Source organism: Lithobates pipiens, unplaced genomic scaffold (genome assembly GCF_037356315.1).
Source record: "Lithobates pipiens isolate NorthernLeopardFrog02 unplaced genomic scaffold, aLitPip1_a1.2 Scaffold_3, whole genome shotgun sequence".
Lineage (NCBI taxonomy): Eukaryota > Metazoa > Chordata > Amphibia > Anura > Ranidae > Lithobates > Lithobates pipiens.
In genome coordinates this window covers 80,098,370-80,120,190 of record NW_027507790.1, presented here as the reverse complement: position 1 = coordinate 80,120,190, position 21,821 = coordinate 80,098,370, and the positions used below count along the sequence as shown (strand labels likewise).

Here is a 21,821-nt window from a genome sequence, read left to right as displayed (position 1 = left end):
ATGAAGAACCCATTACCCATAACTGTGCAGAAAAAAAAAATGCATTTGAAAATTATGACAAAAGCCCAACCTCCTAAGACACTCACTGAAAACTGAGGGACACTAGTTAGAGGAGGGGTTATACAGGGGCTGGCTTACAATTTTTGTGTTTGCCAGTGTCCCAACTTCCTTTGGCTGAAGCATAACCTGTTTCTGAATTATGTCCCTCAACAGACGATGGAGAAATACCTGCTGAGCTTCCCAGTAAAGTTCACCTAACACATCTTCCTGTGATGGTATGGCAACAATACTGAACTGTTCATTACATCAGAGCCAAGTTGCCTCATTCATGCAGGCTGTACCTGCTTGCAGTATAATGGGATGAGAAATAATAGTGCATGTGATGTGGCTTTTAGCAATGTCACTGTTAATTCACAAGCTTGTGCTTAACCATCAGCTCCTAGCCCTACCCAGTATTATTTTTGTTTACTTTATGGAGCTTGTGCTTACATGCATGGCATCTGAATCTGGTACTTGTTCAGGCTGTCATATGTTAGAGATTTTAGATGTACCTTAGAGTGATTATACAGCTTTTTTTATTATTAAATATGTTAAACTTATCTGCCCTGTGCAATGGTTTTGCACAGAGCAGACCAGAAACTCTCCTTCTGGGGTCCCTTGCCTGCATTGTCGGCCCCTCCTCCCTTCTGAGTGCCCCCATAGCAAGCCACTTGTTATGGAGTTGAAACTTGAGTTGAAGCCCGATTCCGAGCCAGGCTGTATGCGTCTACTGAAACACAGTTCAACTCAGCCTCGACCCCTCCTCAGAGGATTTGATTGACAGAAGCCAATGGCTCTTGCTGCTGTCTGAGCTTGCAAGCGCTGGATCGATATAAGTATTTGGGTGGGGAGGCTGGGAAGGAGCTGAACATGGAAGGTTTCATACCTTAATCCATACAATGCATTAAGATAAAAAAGCCTTTAGAACCACTATAAGGACCTAGGTCCAAGGGGAATGCAGTTCTATGTTAGCTTATGTGGCTATCCTAGAGTTGTCTGCTGAGTTCAAACCTGCTGTCCTCACACGTGTAATAAAAACTATTTCACCACTGAACAATATTATGGATTTTGTCCTAAAAATAACTCTTGAGATATAAATCTTGAAATATAACAAGATCAAAAACAAAATAACCATCACTTCTGAATAATAGAAAAAAAAAATCATAAAAAAAAAAAGTTATAAATTGATCACAGAATTAACAGGACTGTGTATGGCCAGCTTGTCCAAATAAGAGACAACTGAACACTGAAGCCCACCTGTCGCATTCTGTACATATTTAGCGTGTCCATTTTCCAAGGAAGATAATGACTCTAGAGCAGCTTGGGATCTGTTCACAAGGTAGTCTGTGAAGAAAACAGATTTATTTAGTAGTTCATTTTGAATTCAATACGAGAATACAGAAAGATACTATTAGGATAAAGGTATATTTGTTTTATTTCTATCACTAGAATTATTCTACAGGCTGCGTATTATCTCTAGATTTATGCAAAGCTAACACAATCTCCCACTTGACTTGGAACTGGCAGACTGCCTGCATTTCAAAACTGTATCACATTTCATTGCTATGCAAGTATAAAACTAAAGAAATCACCATTTCAGTTCCATACACTGCACAAAACATGTTGGGAAATGTCCGATATGATAACTAATGTTTTCTAGCAGTTATTGCTGAGTTGCTTACAGGCTGCACAACTAAAGTCTGTCTCTGCCTACATTCACAAAAGCAAAAATAGTGAATCCATAAATACTATAGACTATACTTTCCTCAGACTTTTAGATTGCAAATCTATCCATCAGGTCTCAGAAACAACAAACCCTCTGCACAGCTGTTGTCCAACTCTTCCTGCTCAATTTTTAATCTATGTCATCCAACTCTTCCCGCTCAATTTAGAACCACTTCCATACCGGGCCAATTCCGGCATTCCTCTCCTACATGCAAAAATCATAACTTTATTGCTAGAAAATTACTCAGAACCCCCAAACACTATATATATATATATATATCTCTATCTATCTATCAGAGACCCTAGAGAATAAAATGAGAATCATTGCAATTTCTGTCACACTGTTTACACGGCAATTTTTCAAATACATTTTTTTTTTAAATAATACACTTAAATAAAAAAATAAAAAAACACACTCAATAGACCCCCCATATCTCCTCTACCCCATTTTCTTTGCATGATAAGAAAGATGATGCTATGCCAAGTAAATAGATACCTAACATGTCACAATTTAAGATTGCACACACTCGTGGTATGGCACCAAATTTCGGTACTTAAAAACCTCTATAGGCTACCCTTTAAAAAAAATGTACAGGTTACCAGTTTAGAGTTACAGAGAAGGTATTTTGCTAGAATTATTTCTCTCGCTCTAACGTTTGCGAGGATAACTCGCGTGCAGTCGCAACCTACGTATGTTGTCCATTTTCTGATCACTTTTCTTCCTATTACAAGAAATGTAAACATCCCTTGTAATAGCAAGAGGGCATGACAGGTCCTCTTCATGGAGACATATGGGGTCAATGAGACCCCAGATGGAGACATATGGGGTCAATGAGACCCCAGATATCTCCTCTACCCTGGAAAACATGAGATCAAAAAACAAAATAAAACATCACTGCTTTCCAGGACAAAAAACTGGCAGTGTTTAAATCTGTCAGTGCTGGAAGTGAAGTCATTATGTAGATTCCGGCCTCCCAGGGTCATATAGCTGGCTGGGGACCTTTTGGGAAGGAACTTGTGTTGTATTAGGAAACACAGAGGTGGGGATGATGATGGTTAGGATCTTAATGCTCAGATGACAAATATCCACGTACACATGCAGCATTGTTTTAGAGTGTCTTGTCTTTAATTTTGTAAATAAATAGGACCACAGTTCAAACAAAATAAGAAATGCGTTTCTTATAAATAAATATATCAGTCACTTCACGCTAGCACACTTAGGCCTCATGCACATGGGCAAAAAAAATAATCACAAGTGTACAGCATTTTTTTTTAAATGTTATGCCTTAAAAAAACGCAGTTCTATGTTAGCCTATGCAGCCATGCACATTAGGAGTTTAGATTAGTATTTTAAAACCAGCATTTCAAGCGGGAGTCCGCGTTTTTTTTTTTTTTTTAAAGCCAGCAGCTACAAATACTGCAGCTGCTGACTTTTAAAATAGTGACACTTACCTGTCCAGCGCGCCCGCGATGTCGGCACCCGAAGCCGATCTCTCGATCGTCTCTCGGGTGCTGCCGCCGCCATCTTGGGTATGGGAATCAGGAATCCCGGTTCCCTACTGCGCATGCGCAAGTCGCGCTGCGCAATAAGGAAGGACCCGCTGCCTCTGGGATCTGTGTGTTTCCCAGCAGGCAGCGGGGGACTTTCGGAAAGGGGCGTAACCTACGCCCCTTTCCGCAGAGAGCTATCCCGGAAGTGGGTGCAGATACCTGTACTGTACAGGTACCTGCACCCCCCTCCCCCCTGAAAGGTGCCAATTGTGGCGCCGGAGGGGGGGGGGGGTTCCGATGAGCGGAAGGTCCACTTTAGGGTGGACCTCCGCTTTAAAGGCATAAAATAAATGCAGCAAAGCTATATTTGGAGACGTGTTTGTGAGCATAATATAGGCAAATCCTAAACATGCATAAACATGTGCGTATGCATGTACATTTATTTCAGTGGTCAGAATAATGCTCAATCCCACATGCCTATAAAATGTACATAAACGCACGCATAATTACGCACCAAAAAAAGTAAAGTTTATGCTTTATTTTACTGCCATCTCCAAGCAGAAAGATCCAGTATAGATAGAAGTATTTTAATACGCCCATGTGCAGGAGACCTTAACCACTAGAGATCTGCGCTATAGCCGAATGACGGCTACAGCGTGGACCTGCTTTGCCGGGACTAAGTCTATTGACGTCGTCCCGTGCACGAGCGGCCTGCGCGCCCCCTGAGGGGCGCGCGCTCTGTGATCGGCGAGTCTATGAGACTCGCCTGATCAGGGTCTGAGCAAAGGGTCGATCCCGACTCCTTACCACGTGATCAGCTGTCAGCCAATGACAGCTGATCATGTGACAAAACAGAGCCGGTAATCGGCTATTTAAAAATCAAGTTGATCACGACCAACTTATCAGTGCCCACCTGCCCCCTGCCAGTACCAGCCAGTTATTAATAAAAGTGCCACCCAGCAGTGCCACCCATCAGTGCCCATAGTGCCATACATCAATGCCATACATCAGTGCCCACAGTGCCACCTATCAGTGCCCACAATCTGCCTCAACAGTGCTGCCCCTCAATGCCACATATCCGTGCCCATCAGTGCCACGCAGTGCCACCCATCAGTGCCACGCAGTGCCACCCATCAGTGCCACGCAGTGCCACCCATCAGAGCCACCCATCAGTGCCCCTTAGTGCCACCCATCAGTGCCCCTTAGTGCCGCCTTATCTGTGCCACCCATCAGTGCCGCCTTATCTGTGCCACCCATCAGTGCCGCCTTATCTGTGCCACCCATCAGTGCCACCTTATCTGTGCCACCCATCAGTGCCGCCTTATCTGTGCCACCCATCAGTGCCGCCTTATCTGTGCCACCCATCAGTGCCGCCTTATCTGTGCCACCCATCAGTGCCGCCTTATCTGTGCCACCCATCTGTGCCACCCATCAGTGCCGCCTTATCTGTGCCACCCATCAGTGCCGCCTTATCTGTGCCACCCATCAGTGCCGCCTATCAGTGCCCACCAGTGCCGCCTATCAGTGCCCACCAGTGCCGCCTATCAGTGCCCACCAGTGCCGCCTATCAGTGCCCACCAGTGCCGCCTATCAGTGCCCACCAGTGCCGCCTCATCAGCGCATTTCAAAAAAGGAGAAAAATGACCTGTTTGCAAAATTTTATAACAAACTATTAAACATGATTTTTTTTTTTTTGCAGCTTTTTTTTTTTGCTTAGCAAAAAATAAAACTCCCAGCTGTAATTAAATACCACCAAAAGAAAGCTCTATTTGTGGGAAAAAAAATTATAAAAATTTAATTTGGGTACAGTGTTGTATGGCCGCGCAATTGTCATTCAAAGTGCATCAGCGCTGAAAGCTGAAAATTGGTCTGGGCAGGAGGGGGGTTTAAGTGCCCAGTAAGCAAGTGGTTAAGCATACACCTATGCGAGAGTCATGTTTTGCCAGCACGAGATGTACTGATGTTTTGTACATCCATGTGCAGACAATCCCATTCATATCAATTGAGATGCAGATGCTACATGGATACAGCTGCTGCGAATTTGGCATCAATGTGGGTGCTTGTCCCCAAATGCAGATAGTATGCGTTGGGGGACCCACACAGATGTCAAATTGGGAGCAGCCACCAAGTCCATGCAGACGCTACTTCCTAATTGACGTGAAAGGGACCAGCCTGCACATGGATGTACGGAACACTTGTGCATCCTGTCCAGACAAAACACGGCCCTCACAAAACATAAGGTACACAATGGAATAAATGTCTCTACTGTACCTGGTGAACTGGTGCAGCGGATATGAAGAGGGTCATCAAGCTTAGCCACAGCATCTTGAATGATATTCTCAGCCTCTTTTACTGTTCCCTGAATTATTTTGAACTGGTCCTCCAACATTTTCTGGTACAGTTTCTGCTCATCAACAGTCTAGAAAACCCACAACACTAGTGTGAAAATAAGGTTGTTTAACCATCTCCGTTCTCCTCCACAATGAGTACGTATGATGTGCAGTCTTCTAGTTAACAGACACTCCATATAAATAAAGATCTTGCAAGCTACCATAAAACAAGCCAAGGTTGCAACTACCATCAGGTGCAGTGAAAAAAATTATAAAAAATGTGGATAGAGTGCAAACTCACAGCCGCTTAGCATTGATCACAATCCCATAATCTGTGGAAAAATGTATAAAAATAAAGACAACGCAGGGCTATGTGATAATAATACAATATGTAAATATGTAAACAATACAAATGTAAGGATAGTGCCATGAAAAACAACATCAAAGATGCCATAAAAAATAAAAACTATACCAATGTAAATAAATCAAAACGTATGTGTCAAGCAAGTTCACAGTGAAAGAAACTTCATTAGTATCAAGTGTCCAAGAAAACTTTTTTCTCTCAATTTTCATCAAGTCCACATAGAAAAAAGTAAAATGAAAAATATATCAACATAATAATGTTCCATAAAGTGACTCTTGTGATGACAATCCTGGTAAAAGGAGGGTGACTTCACACACAAGCCCCCCCCCCCCCCCTGTGTGACTGTGCTCACCTTAAATAGTGTGATCACACAATTAAGTTTGGTCCACATAAGCATTTAAACCACTTCTGGGCTCTAAGTAAAACAAGTTTAGCAGGTTCCAACAGGAAAATCCAGAGACATTATCCTCAATTTAAAGTAAGAAAGAGGCTGGATAGTGCATTATCGTTTGATTATAAGTTTATTGTAAAGAACATCAGGGTATTCACATTTCCAAGGTGCTTCCAGCAAACCAAATTATAAAAAAAAACATTCAGGTTAAAAAGCCTCTCCAAATGGCTTCCAAACTTGCGTGTGTTAGCAGCTTACTCAAATGAGCATGTAACCTTCTCCTACACCATCCTGACAACACAGGGCTAATCACGTGTCTTCCTCAGGGGGATCTGACTGGATGGTGGAGAACGCTGGAATATATACTATGTTAGCGGGCATTAAAGTGAAGCCGCAATGTGTGTCATTTTGTTGTAGATCTACCAGAATGATAAACCACAACCACGGCCATATTAATGAAGCCATAGATTGCCACCATAGGTGCCATTTTGCTGTGGGTCTACCCGAATGATAAACCATACCCGCGCCCATGTTAATGAAACCGCTGAACGCCAATACTGTTGCCAATTACAAACGTTAAGAAAAACCTCCCTAAATACAGGGCGGGGAAGAACACACAAGAACGAAGCCCCCTAGAGAGGAATAACATATATTCCCCATTCCCTAATTAGTACAATAATGTTTCACTATTACCCTACTAATAACAATATATATATATATATATATAAAAAGTCAGATCATAACACACCATTAATGCCTTAATAATGTATCCCCCTAAATAAGGCAATACCTTGTATATACCATTCTCTAGTTTATTTCTGTCTTAATCATTGTTATAGTACATACATAGCTGGATCATATCTCTCTATTAACCCCGTACTCATTAATGGACATAGAAAAAAATATATGTATATTTAAAAATAAAATTAAATATATATTTTTAAATAAATTATATTAACCAGTTTCCCATTTTTAAAAAAATATATAAACTGCGTCTATAAAAAGCCCCATGGTGACACACAAGTTTTGATTTATGGTGACACATACGTTTTGATTTATTTACATTGCTGTATTTTTTATGGCCTCTTTGATGTTATTTTTCATGGAACCATCCTTACATTTATAAGATCATCATCACATAGCCCTGGATTTTCTTTATTTTTAAACAGACATTCCATATCTGTGAACTCATACAGGTCCCAAAAGGTATCTTTATATCACAGTACTTGCAAGAACTAAAAACACAAATTTGTAATAGTATTTGAATATTTTTCTCTAGGCATATAATAGACTTGTTAGATTTTCAAATAGCTCCCAGCTCTTGTCCAAGACTATACTTATGTCCCTGGAGCCAAAAATCTATGTAAAAGTGCACAGATAGCCACGTTTACAGAGTCTGGAGTGCAGTCCATATCTGCTTTTACGTTAAGAAATGTGACAGCCATTCACTGGGAATATTAGTGTGCTGCCGTTTCTCCTCCCTGAGCGCCGTATGCAGCTGAGAATAGAGAGTATATTGATCACTTGTAATAAAAAAATAAAAAATAAATAAAATAAAAAAAAAAGGGTAAAAGCGATTTACATATTTTTATATATGTAAAGGAAGAAGGAAAAAATCGCGCTACCACCTAAAATAAAAATGAAATTGTGTACACATCAAATACTGCTGCAGTTCTGCTATATACCAAAAGTTATATACTCATAAACGTGACCCAAAGAAAGAACCGCGCTGTCCTAAGAGTAAACTTAGGTTGTGTGCTTCCCCTAAAGGAAATTTAACATATACAAAATTATGTTGCAATATCAAAAAAATAGTTATATCAATACCTCATACCTGAAAAGATAGATATTTTGATGTGAAATTATACTCATAAGTGTGCATCAACAGCAGTAACACATCTTAAATCTGTTATAAATGGTGCAAAATTACAACATCTACACCCTTATCACAATATGTGCAAAACAGTGACTTAACTGCATATACATCAACATAAATCAAGAAAAACAAAAATGAGCTAAAGAACTCTCAATACTAAAGTGTCCAATTGTCAAATTATTAAAGAAAAAGTCAGTGAGAACTCAGACCACCACGTGTCAGATATAATTTAAATTCTCAGTATCCTGTTCGAAATCTCAGCGTATATTGTAGTGCACCACCACCGGAAGTGAGGATTAACTCCTTACCAGATATCCTTAAATAGTACCCTCTAAAAGATCAGGCCAGGCTATGTGCATCCCTCAATCGTCCATAGGCTCCGCCCACAAGCCAAATCGTATTTCAGTCAGGCTCCAATAAGTTTACAATGACCGGTCCACCATAAAAAGAGGGGGAAAAAACGCTCCAAATAGTGTAAAAACGTTTTATTAAAAAATAAAATAAAATAAGAAATGCACTTACAAAAGTACAGCAAAGTTAGGCGTATCACAGTGGGAGGCGCCGGCCAAACGCAATTCTCCACGACAATAACCTTTCACCAGCTGGTCTATTCAGAGGCAATGGATAGCGTGTCACACCGCCTGACGCGTTTCGTGAAATATCACGTCGTCTCGAGCCCCGACTGAAATACGATTTGGCTTGTGGGCGGAGCCTATGGACGATTGAGGGATGCACATAGCCTGGCCTGATCTTTTAGAGCGTACTATTTAAGGATATCTGATAAGGAGTTAATCCTCACTTCCGGTGGTGGTGCACTACAATATACGCTGAGATTTCGAACAGGATACTGAGAATTTAAATTATATCTGACACGTGGTGGTCTCAGAGTTCTCACGGACTTTTTAAGCGTGAGAGATTTTGCCTGCATTGGGCAGGGTCTACTGATCTATAAAATATGTTATCTGTACAAAACGCTTCTAAAACACAAACGTTCATGAACGGCGCTAAACACGCATAAACGCAGCATGTAAAAGTGGCTTAATGGCCGTTATTAACCGTCTGTTACTAGCAGTCAAGTTCCTGCATGCAGAAGAGGTTTTCAAATGTCCAGTGTCCATGAAGCCTTAAAGATAAAACATCAGATTCACTGATGAAGGTTACATGTTGCTGTTAAAATAAAGGCAAGATAAGTTCCATTTAAATGTGGTATAAACTGCCTACTTGTATATCTGCATTATACCTATAACGATTTTTATAGTACAAGATGTCAAGACAACTTAACTGCCCTTGTAAAAGTTTATACTATAACTACAGTAAGGGAAAGAGGCATTGATGAGATGCTAATTATAGGATTGTAAAGTTACAGTACCTTTTTGTCAAGTTTTTCATGCAAGTCTCGTATTTCGCTTGCTCTTTTCTCCTGCTCTTCGCTAAATAGGGACTCTGTCTCCTGAGCCACATTCTTGACTGATAGCAGTTCAGACTCTTTAGAGGTCAGAAGACTTTGCAATGAATCCTTCTCAGTTTCAAGAGCTGCCAATTTTGTCATCAAGTGAGATTCAGACTAAAATTCAAAGACAACCAAAGTACAGTTATTTTTTTTTTCCTGGTATACATCACAAAGTCTGTTAAACTTGGGATCCATACTCTTGCTAAGCCCCATACCCAAGAAAAAACTTTTTTTTTAGAAAGAAAACGCCAACCCACTGGGGTCGATTTACTAAAGGCAAATTGACTGTGCAGTTTGCAAAGCGAAGTTGCATTCTGCAAGAGCAGTTGTGCGAGAGCTTAGTAAATGAGCAAAAGCTCTGCTGACTGCCTATTATCCAATCACGTGCAAGCAAAAATGCTGTTTTTTTTTTCTCCTTGGATGTGATTGGGTATTCTTTGCAAAGTGAAGCTTTACCTCATTTACAAAGCTCTGGAGAAAATTGCACTTGCAGATTACAACTGCACTTTGCAAAGTGCACAGTCTAGTTGCCTTTAGTAAATCAACCCCATTGTGTGTTGCTGTCATCAATATCCGCCATTACAGCATGGAATACCTTGTCCAATTAAATTTTAACCAGCAAGACGGTTAACATTGTAATAACTGCAGGGACACAAGGGGCCAAAGGAATCTGTAACCAAGGGTCCCATAATTAGTTGAACTTAGGAGTGCTCGCAGTCAGGATGCTCATTTTCTATTATGGAATAATAAAGGTGATTTTATGGAAGTGCGGCCATCCAGACTCACTATATGCTTCCTGATGCATGCAGGGCAAGCACCCTTGCCATGTGCAGAGGTAGTGGAGTAGAGGTATTTCGTTACCTGGAGTGGTGCATTTCCTCTTCCCATCCAGAATAGTTATGTGTTGGAAGGGGTTGTAAACTTTTTTGTTTTTTATTTTCTAAATAGGTTCCTTTAAGTTAGTGCATTGTTGGTACACTTACCCTTTCCTTCAATTTCACTTCTAAGTGTTTTTTTTCTTTGTCTAAATTTCTCACTTCCAGTTTCTCCTCAGTAAACTCCACACCATCATCTGAGCGGCGTTTAGTCAGCCAGAACAGCTTACTGAGGAGGAACAGGAAGTGAGAATATCAGGCAAAGAAAACAAAGAAAAAAAACATCTAGAAGGGAAATCGAAGGAAAAGGTAAGTGAACCAACAATGCACTAGCTTAAAGGAACCTATTTAGAAAATAAAAAACAAACCTTACAACCCTTTAAGCTGGATACAACCCAGACTTCAAAAAACAATATCAAAATTACCTTAATTTTATCTTAAAATTGTATACTTTCTCAATTTAAAACATTTGATATGTATTCTATTTTCCATTGTGAACAAAATACACGTTTATGAGATTTCCAAATCATTAAATTCTGCTATTATGTAGATTTTACAGTGTCCCAACTTTTTGGGAATTGGGGTTGTAAGATCAAACCAGGAGTTCAGCTTTAAAGTGGTAGTAAAGTCTTTTTTGGCACTTGTACCTACAGGTAAACCTATAATAAGGCTTACCTGTAGGTACAGTGAATATTTCTCTTAAACCTGCACGGTTTTGGAGATATTCACACTGCATGCAGCCGGTGATGTTACCGAAGCATGCGCTCTGAAGAGACATACCGATGCCAAAGCTTCAGAGTTCCCTGCCACAGTCCCTGACTCCCATGCGCAGGAGTGTCGTTATCACGACGCGGCCAATCAGACAGCAAACCCGGAATGAAGACCAGATGAAGATGGAAGCGCTGTCGGCCCAGGGCTTTGTTCTAAGGTAAGTATTTCATAATTGTGCAATTTTCTTGCAGGGTAAACAAAAAAAAAAGTGCAGGTTTAATTAACAAAAAGGCACAGTATCATTCAGAAAACAAAATTGTGTTCACACTACAAGCTAAAAGGATGTCTAGCAAAAAGGTTTGAGGACATTTTGTTAATTTGCTTCACAAAAGATGTAAAACTACATTTTTGGATATACATATAAAACCAATTTGTGGAGACATAGTTTTGGGCATATATAGTGGATATTTAAATAAATATCCATTGACAATCCAAGTTCCAATATGATACATGCCAAACAATACACAACAAAAAATTAGGTATATCTGGAGCCGAAAAACACTTTTGTTATGCAAGCAGAATATATTTTGAATTAACAGTCAAATCATAGTCAAGTGCCTCTTGCAAAGAGATAAAAAAAAAAAAAAAAACGAAGGTTTATACAGAGGAATTTGAAAATTGTGACTTAAATTCTGCTAGGAATAATCAGAAAAATACAGTATAGGACCCAGGCTTAGTTGTAGACAGCTGGATTATATGCTGCTACACTCAGGTGATTGGACACTGGCAAACAGAAATGTTAGGACCCCCACGTCTGAAACCAGTATCAGCAGAGACTCAACATGCAGGCTAAGATAGATGGAGATGAATGGAGTTCCATGAGGAGTGGTAAAAAGCATGGTCACGGCAACCAAATCCGCTTGCTGTACATCTCCATTCTCCCGTGGCTTCCTGACGGTCCTTACGACATCACTTCGCATGCGTATCACTGGCTTGAGTGATCCTGGCCCTGGGGCCTCCTATTGGCACGCCATCCAGTCCCTCAGCCTGCATGTGGGGTCTTTGCTTCCATCAGAGCCACAGTACAATGGTAACAGGATGACAGTTTGATATATTTGATGCAACTATCATTATTGATCCAGTAACTTTGGTTTTAATAAAAGTACTGTTATTGACATTCAGTTGGGGGCCTTGAGCACTATGACTATATTTATGGTACAAAATGGTCATGGGCACTGGGGTTTTTGGTTCCCTTCAAGTTTTCTGCCTACCGCATCCTTAAAAACCACAACATCCTCAACTGAAACTGTCAGGAACCTGTTAAGGCTGGAGGCAGTAGCAGAATCTACAGAAGGAACAGATTTTTTATTTTTTTTCCAAAGGCGTATTGCCTTTGGAGGTACAAAAACTCCCAGGATGGAGCCAGTCACCATATAAAGCTTCCTCAACTACAGACTGCATTAAAAAGATTTTAGGCGGCTTAAGAGCCTTTTTTTAAACCATACTTGTAACCAAGTCGGACATATTCTGGAAGCTCCAGTTTTAAACAGGAGTTCACCTTGTCCACCAAGACAGATATAGGGCCCCTGAATTTAGGAGAAAATAAAATGTCTGAATAGGCCTTCTCATGCAGAATCCTTTGAATCAGAAGAAAGACCTTCATCGTCATAAAATCTTCTCCTCCCTAGCTTTTAATAAGGCTGGGGCCAAATCAGAGTTTGGGATAGAACAAGGAGACACAAAAGTGGCATTTACAGCCTCTAAGGTTAAAGGTCTCCCAGAGGGCAATAATCTTTTCCTCCCTGCCCAAACTTAACGAATGAGAGACACTGTCATAGGGGAGTGACAGAATGGCAGCACAGGCTCTCCGATTCACACCTTTTTATCCCTCTATTTTTACATCTCTTTTTTTTTTCTTGTAAAGGACAACAAACACACCCCGCTCCAACAACAGAGGGAAAAACACATAGCCAGATCCCAAAGCCCATATGGGGAAGGAAATGGATGGCCAAGGGACACAATTGGGAAGATTTAAAGGGAGCAAGCCCCAAACTTACCAACCAGCAGAACATCATGGCCAAAATATTTAGCGGGGAATGCAGTTCCCCTGTTTCACTCACCCTGAACCTGTATAGCACTCTGCGGCTAGCTCCCCATGCTGCACAATGTGCCAAGGGGGAGCTGCTAACACAGGACCCAGCGCCTGAAAGGACTTTACAGGCTGGCCCAGTGTCTTCCTTAACTGAAGCAGGGTGCGGAGCAGAAATTCAGGAAGAAAAGAATCAATAATCCCCATCAATTGGAAGACATCCACTGCTAGCAAAAAAAAAATGGAGGATTGTTGCTGAGTGGAAAGGATTACATGGGGTCCTAACAGTTCTATCTGCCAGTGTCCAATCACCTGAAGGTAGCAGCATATTACCCAGTCATCTGTGACTAAGCCTAATGTCTTGTACAATTGGGAAAGTTTATTTTTAATGCAGGTATCTCTTATTCAGAAGAATGTGTGTTTTTCTGTTGTATTTTTACATTGACAGAACAATCCCCCCCCCCCCCGTCACTGCATGCCAGTTTGCTCCACAAATAAATTAGCAGTTATTGACTGCCCCCGCAAGTAGGTTTCCACTGACATTTTGGAAATTTGGAAGTAGACACTAAAATGATTTACCAAGAGCGTTGCTAAGTTTTCTACACCCCTATAACTTAAAATACTGTACATACACAGGAGGGGATAAATCACATAACGACTAGCTGCACACCGTTATTGTTATACAACATTTATATAGCACCAACAGTTTGCACAGTGCTTTAACTACATGAACATGCCTGCATTACTGAAAACCAGTGTCTCTCAACTCAAGTCCTCAAGGCGCCCCAACAGGTCATGTTTTCAGGATTTCCCTCAGATTAAACCGCTGTGGTAATTACTAAGGCACTGAAACTGATAAAATCACCTGTACACAATAATGGAAAGCCTGAAAACATTACCTGTTAGGGCACCTTGAGGACTGGAGTTGAGAAACACTGCTGTAAAATGTAGTGTGTGCGTGTATACACAGCTGTGCAAAGCTACACAGCAATATATTGAATGAGACTTGCTTGGTAGAGCTCCTTTAAACACATAGCGGATACAAACACTAACAGTAGCTAAGATGACTTAACAGACCAGAACTACCAATCAGTTATGAGTGACATGAGTAATGTACCTGCTGACTACTTCCCAGAGACTCCTGCAATCTTGTCAGCTCTTCCTTTCTTGATTCAACCTCGGTTTTCAGCTGTTCAATCTGAAAAGTTTGTTCTTCCAACTGTAAAAAATGTGAAGAAAAGCAAACATGTAAAACATGTAAACAGACAAGTTTAATGTCTAGGTATTTTGGATTTTCCATAAAGAAACTGTAGTAAATTGAGTAGATTGCAAATTAAATTAGAACAGGAAAAAATCGAATATAAATTATTATATATATATATATACACACACACACACACACACACACACACACACACCGTATTTATCGGCATATAACACGCACCCCAAGTTTAGGTGGGAATTTTAAGGAAAAAATAAATAAATAAACTTACATTTAAATGCCCATCATTGCAGCCTTATCAGTGTCATTTGCAGCCTTGTTAGGGTCTTTTTCAGCTTTGCCATTTAAATATGGCACCGCCGAGATACAGAGCCAGATGTCCTGCTTTCGGCCGCCGAGAATGGGCGAAAGCCTCCCACAGGCTCAAAATCGGCGGGGGATCGGCGTATAACACGCACCCAATATTTTCCCCTGATTTTAAGGGGAAAAAAGTGCATGTTATACCCCCATAAATACGATTATATATATATATATATATATATATATATATATATATATATATAGTTGTACTAACATCGGATTGTTAGTACAGTGGCTCTGACTTAAACTGTCAGTTTTTTTTACGCTCAACCTGCTGGGTTGTGGTGTGTACTAGGCTGTGATACTAAAGCTTCATTTTTTTTTCTTTAAAAATAATAAACATGTTGTTATACTTACCTGGTCTGTGAAATGGTTTTGCACAGAGCAGCCTGGATCCTCCTATTCTCGGGTCCCTGGATGGCTCTTCAGACTCCTCCCTCCTGTTGCGTGTCCCAATAGCAAGCTTTGGCCTCGCCCCTCCCTCCCCTGATTGGCTAACTGACTTTGATTGACAGCAGTGGGAGCCAATGGCGCCGCTGCTGTCTCTCTATCAGGAGGAAGGGTTCCGGATGGCTGTGGCATTCGTGCACATTGCTGGATAGAGATGGGGCTCAGGTAAGTATTAGGGGGGCTGCTACACAAAGGTTTTATTTATCTAAATGTATAGAATACAATGAGATAATAAACCTTCTGCCTTTACAACCACTTTGAGTTACTCTGCTCTCTCCCTTCAGCATGCTTTAAGCACTGTAAAGCTGGCCATAGAAGATGAAATACAGCCAGTTCAGCAGGAATTGGGTGAACGTTGATCAGTGTACGGCCATCCCTCACCAACAGAAGTCAACTGTTAGGATAACTTCTGCTGAAAGGACAAATTGGAAAACTTAATCAGCAGCAGCAACCACTGATCAATGTATTCTGACAGTGCCAGGTCCCGCTGTCAGAATACAATGTCCCAGCAGGGGGGTGGGGAGATTCCTTCATCCATCTAATTTGTGTGGATCGTGGCAGCTGTTCACTTTTTTTTTTTACATTGAACCCGCTGGCTGAATAAAAAAGAAATGCTCATCGATTGGCCAACCTAACACACCAGATTGGCTCATTGTGCTGCTTCTCTTCTTCCTATGAGCTTTGTTGTACAAACTGAACAGTGGACTACAAAAAGATAAAACCAATTCATATTTGAATGTTTATTCTGCATGCATTTGAAAACCGTATTTGTGTATTTTACATCTGCCTAGAGTTCCGCTTTAAATAAATTTGATAGTTCCTGATACACATACTCTGAAAACATAGATAAACTAGAGCTATGACATAACATGACCATTATTGTATTTCTTACCGAGGAATGGGTAAAACATTTTAAACTATAAAATTAGAACATTACTTAGAAACACCTTTTCTCATTCTTATAGTGAAAAACAGACATGGTGTTTCCCAGGCATGGATTATTGTTGAAAGTTAGGATGGGAGCATGTAATTTTTTCTTAGTTACAGGAGCTTTAGACTTAACAGTGCACCCGGACAAGCAAAGTAGTCAATTCAAAGTAGTCAACTGTGGCTTAGTCAGCTTCAGTGACCATTTTAAGCACATGGATGCAATAATAAAGAAAATTCAAACCATAATTGTGCTAGTAACGTGTGCATGAGCTAACCAACGATGATGATTTTTTATGATATATGCAAAACTGTTAAACAAGGCATGTGTTGCAATGCTCTCTGAAAGTCAGTTTGGGGGCAAAAGTCTTACAGCAAAGCCATTTCTGGTACTAGAGAAGTCACTGCAATATAAAAACCAGAAACAGAAGGTCAAAAAGATGAAACTCTCTAAAGTTAATAAATCAGAATTATGCTGAACACATGGATGACAATTCCCCATCTTGCAAACAGTTAAAAAGCAAGTCGTAACCAGCATCCGATATCATTATAGCAATGTATTCAAAGTAGCACGCAAATGGGAACAAGCACTTAATGATTTAAAAAATGGAAGTTCTTTTAATTAACCTTTATTTCAGATTCTCGCTTTACTTGATCCATCTGAAACTCCAGCTGTTCTTTGATACGTGCCACCTCCTCCTGGTTTTGCTGTGATACTGTTAACTGCTTGGCGGTGTCAGCATTCTGTATAAAAACAAGATTACACAATTATTTAAATGATATTTTAAAAGATTATTAAAAGATATTTTTTTTTCAATATTTTTTTTTATCACCAACCTAAAAGATATAGGTAAAAACACAGGAAAATCACTTTATTTTTATCAATACATTTATTCAATTCTAGATAGAGTAAGGAAAGATTTAAAAAAAAAACATCAGTTTATTTTTTTTTCTGTTTGCATCTCATTTGGGAGATTTCCAATTATTTCTTGATATGGTGATGGAACAGGAAGGGAGATTAAAATAGGATTTTTTTTACTTAAATGTAAAATATTTTTCTTGGACTTTACTTAGGGGGCATAAGGGTAATGAGCAAGTGGGGATAACACCGCCATCATCAGGAGATTGGACACTAGCAACCAACCAGAGCTGTGGAACAGCTTAGCATACCCCCCTCCTACTTTTAGCATGCCTCAGTTTTGTAGCAAGCAGTAACATGAGATTAAAATAGCAAAGGAGTGGGACCCGTGTACTTCTATAACATAAATGTAAAATGTAGGGTAATTTTACCAGTAGTGGAGAGGTAACCATTACAAAAAAAAATAACACACACCCCAACACAAAATAAATAAAGATTATAAAAAATTTTTTTTCGGGTTTTGGTGTTTATTTTTTTTATATAATAACTTTTTGAATATTTTTTTAAAGTTAGGTGTTCTTTATCCTTTATTACATATTATTAATTTAAATTTATGATGATTTTTAGTTATTTGTGTATTTACTTTACATTTATATATTATTGCCATTTTATTTTCTAAATTTTTTTCATTTGAGCAGAAAAATTGCCCAAATTCATGCAACAAAACACACGAATGGCGCGTTTTCTTTTTATTTCTGTGGAAATTAAAATTTGCCAAAAACACGCAAATCTGCCCAATTTGACGAAAAAAGCTCCAGAACTTGTTTGGCTTCAAGCTATTTGGAATGGAGATGCAAACCATCTCCATAGAGAATAATTGATTTGTTTTTTCCTCAGCATTTTTGAGCTTCAAGCAGAAAATGGCCGAGGTGTGAATGGGACCTTAGGCTGGTGAACCCTGGGGTAGAAGACGCAGGTTTCACCAAGTTTAAACATTTACCATGTTCACAAGGACCGCAATGAGTTCAGAAGTTATGTCTGAAGACTGAAACTTCTCCTGGACCCGCTCATTTATAAAAGATAGGGAGCTCTACCCATTGTCTCCTATGCCGGTACAGACTCTGAAGGAGGTGGCTTGGAGAACAATGCGACATCTGCATTTGGAGGCATTAATCATCACTGCAACTTTCTCCATAAATTGCAACATGGCAGTGGAGAATTCCTCCCTGGTTAAAAGGAGCGGGAGGATGCGTTTGTCAGAGTTGCTTACTGGGCACTTAAACCCCCCTCCTGCCCAGACCAATTTTCAGCTTTCAGCGCTGATGCACTTTGAATGACAATTGCGCGGTCATACAACACTGTACCCAAATGAAATTTTTATAATTTTTTTTCCGACAAATAGAGCTTTCTTTTGGTGGTATTTAATTACAGCTGGGAGTTTTATTTTTTGCTAAACAAACAAAAAAACATGCAAAAAAAAATAAAAAATCATGTTTAATAGTTTGTTATAAAATTTTGCAAACAGGTAATTTTTCTCCTTCATTGAAATGCGCTGATGAGGCAACTGCTGGGCACTGATAGGCACAGATAAGGCGGTACTGATAGGCACAGATAAGGCAGCACTGATGGGCAAAGATGGGCACAGATAAGATGGTACGGATAGGTACCACTGATAGATGGAACTGATGGGCACTGATAGGTGGCTCCGATAGGTGGCACTGCTGGGCACTGATGGGCGGCACTGGTAGATGACACTGATAGGCACAGATATGTGGCATATGAGGTGCAGCACTGTTGTTGAGGCAGATTGTGGGCACTGATAGGTGGCACTATGGGCACTAAGGGGTGGTACTGATGGGTGGCACTTTTGCTATAATTAGGTGGCACTGATGACTTGGCCCCAGCTCGCTGTGATCGGGACTGAAGTCCCTCTCACGGCCGCCGGTGATCGGCTGTTTTTTTTCTCCTCGCTCTGTCAGCGAGAGGAGGAAAAATAGCCTATTACCGGCTCTGTTGTGATCACATGTCATTGGCTGACAGCTGATCACGTGGTAAGGGGTCGGGATCGATCCCTTGCTCCGATCTGTGATCAGGCGAGTCTCAGACTCGCTGATCACAGAGCGCGCCGCGCGCCCCCCTTAGGGGGCACGCAGGCCGCTCGTGCATGGGACGACGTCAACAGACGTCGTCCCGGCAAAGCAGTTCCGCGCTGTAGCCATCATTCGGCTATAGCGCGGATCTCAAGCGGTTAAAGTTATTGGAAATGCTTTATTTATTTTTAACAAAACAGGTTTTTATTTACCTGCAATTCCATTGCACAGAGCGGCCCAAACCTCCTCTTATGGGGTTCCCCGCCAGCGAACCTGGCTCCTTCCATTCACTGAGTGCCTACATAGAAAGCTGCTTTAATGGCCCCAAGAGGATGGATTGTAAATGAAAGTATTCCCAAGAGGAGCAGCCTTTGCAATTTGAATCTGCTATTTTGCAAGCTAGTGAGGTGCATGTCCTTTTCAGGTACTCATGGATCACTTTAAAGAAATGGTTATGGGTTTACGGTATTGAAATCCAAATGAAAACTTGAACAAAAAACACCTGGTTCATAAAGCATGGTAAAACTCCTCATGGATTTTTTGAAAGGCAGACCAAAATGTTTGTAAAAAATATATTATAACATGATAAAATAGTACAAATCAACGGCGATCATCATATATTCACAACTGCATTAATACTATAAGAGCATGATATAGAACACCCAAAATAACGCATTCTGTATGGCTGGCACATACTGCCCATGGATACTGGTGGGCTAGCTGTCGTACACACCGTCCATATTTCAGACTAATTATAATCCTTCTTCAGAGGTTTTATGTCAAATGGGTAGCAGTAGTTCTACAATATAAATATTATACTAATATAGTAACATAAAAATGCATATAGAGCAGAGAAAAGTGAATTCACGTATCTATCTATGGCATAAACAGATCATATGTCACGTTTACAAAATGATAAAAAAAACAGATATTGCATATAACGGATAAGTAAGTGATCAGTTGTTAGCCAGAGAGGGCAGCGCAGACATGCACCAGATGGAACCACGAGGAAATGAGCCCAAGACAGCACATACAGGGATCCCTCCCAGGTAATGGAGCAAAGGCTCCCATTATGTAATGCCAAACAGCCAGTTAGTAATCGGTCATTGGAGAGTTTAATAAGATGCTCATCTGAATACTTGTATGCATGTAATTGCGAATTCCAGAGGGGGGGGGGGGATTTTAATAAGTTGCTGTTAGAGTGCACTAAGATAGAGTTACCATCTTAAAGCCACCAGGCCTCAATCAGGCGCTTAACTTTAAACCTTATCAATTAGGCTTCCAATCAGATGTATGTGAACTATATCTATAGCTTTTTCTGCACAATCTATTCATACATTCTATCTCATGTTATATTTTAGTTTTTATGTTTCTTATTCAATATTTTTTCATTTATCTCTTTCTTTTTTGTGTTGTACCCTTTTTGTACTGGTCAGATCAGCCACTCTATGGGATAATAGGATTTTTATAACAGCTTACCTGTAAATCCTTTTCTTGAAGTACATCACAGGACACAGAACACCATAGTAATTACTATGTGGGTTATAGGCCACCTTCAAGTGATGGACACTGGCACACCCTAAACAGGAAGTTGCCTCCCTATATAACCCCTCCCATACTGGGAACACCTCAGTTTTTGTAGCAAAGCAATATACATATACCCCAGAAGAGGGGCGGGACCTGTGTCACATGATGTACTCCAAGAAAAGGATTTTACAGGTAAGCTGTGATTTTTACAACTGCTTACCTGTAAAATCCTTTGCTTTGATGTACATCAGGGGACACAGAGCCATAGTAATAACTATGTGGGTTATATCGGCATATCAGGTGCTGAACACTGGCACGGCCCTTAAGGAGTGAACTCCCATATAACCCCTCCCATTACTGGGAGTCCTCAGTTTTATAGCCAAGCAATCAAAGTGTATAAGAAGAAGGGAGGGACCTCTGTGTCCCTTAATGTACATCAAAGAAAAGGATTTTACAGGTAAGCTGTTTTAAAAGTCCTATTTTCTTTTCTTACATGAGGGGACACAGAGCCATAGTAATAACTATTGAAGGCAACTGAAGGGGGGAGACAGAATCAAGGAAGGCCAGAGGACTCATACAGCAGCCTGCAGTGTATGCTATGCCCAAAGGCAATCTCCTCATGACCTTTAATATCGATAAAAAAAAATCAAAAATCAAAAAAAAAAAAAAAATCGGATAAACGTCTGAACCAAAGACCAATGTTTGCGGTCTTACAGATCTGAGCCATAGAGGCCTGATGATGCACCACCCAAGAGCCACTAATCGCCCTGGATGAGTGTGCTCTTAATATGAGAAGGAAGAATTTTCTTCTTTAAGCTGAAGCTTGATCAATCACTTGACAAATCCATTTGGAAAATAGTGGATCTTGACGCTGCCTGTCCATATCTTGGACCCTCTGGCAGTACAAACAAAACCTGTGTTTTGCGAACCTGAGCGGTCGCCCTTAAATAGATTCCGATTGCTCTTACCACATCAAGATACTGTAGTGCTTTCTCTTAAGGTTTCTGGGGAGAAAGGAGGAATAATAATATCTTGGTTTAAATGA

The 21,821-nt window shown here is 40.3% G+C and overlaps 1 protein-coding gene across 1 annotated transcript in view; it reads right to left on the bottom strand.

Moving 5' to 3' along the window:
* HIP1R (huntingtin interacting protein 1 related) overlaps positions 1-21,821 on the bottom strand; it is a 227,164-nt gene that overhangs the window by 50,577 nt on the left and 154,766 nt on the right. Inside the window, exons 16-20 of the mRNA XM_077461870.1 lie at positions 16,928-17,044; positions 14,459-14,560; positions 9,586-9,780; positions 5,527-5,674; positions 1,297-1,383 (exon numbers count right to left, since the gene is read on the bottom strand). Coding sequence (XP_077317996.1) covers positions 1,297-1,383; positions 5,527-5,674; positions 9,586-9,780; positions 14,459-14,560; positions 16,928-17,044 — 649 coding nt within the window. The remainder of the gene's footprint in view (positions 1-1,296; positions 1,384-5,526; positions 5,675-9,585; positions 9,781-14,458; positions 14,561-16,927; positions 17,045-21,821) is intronic.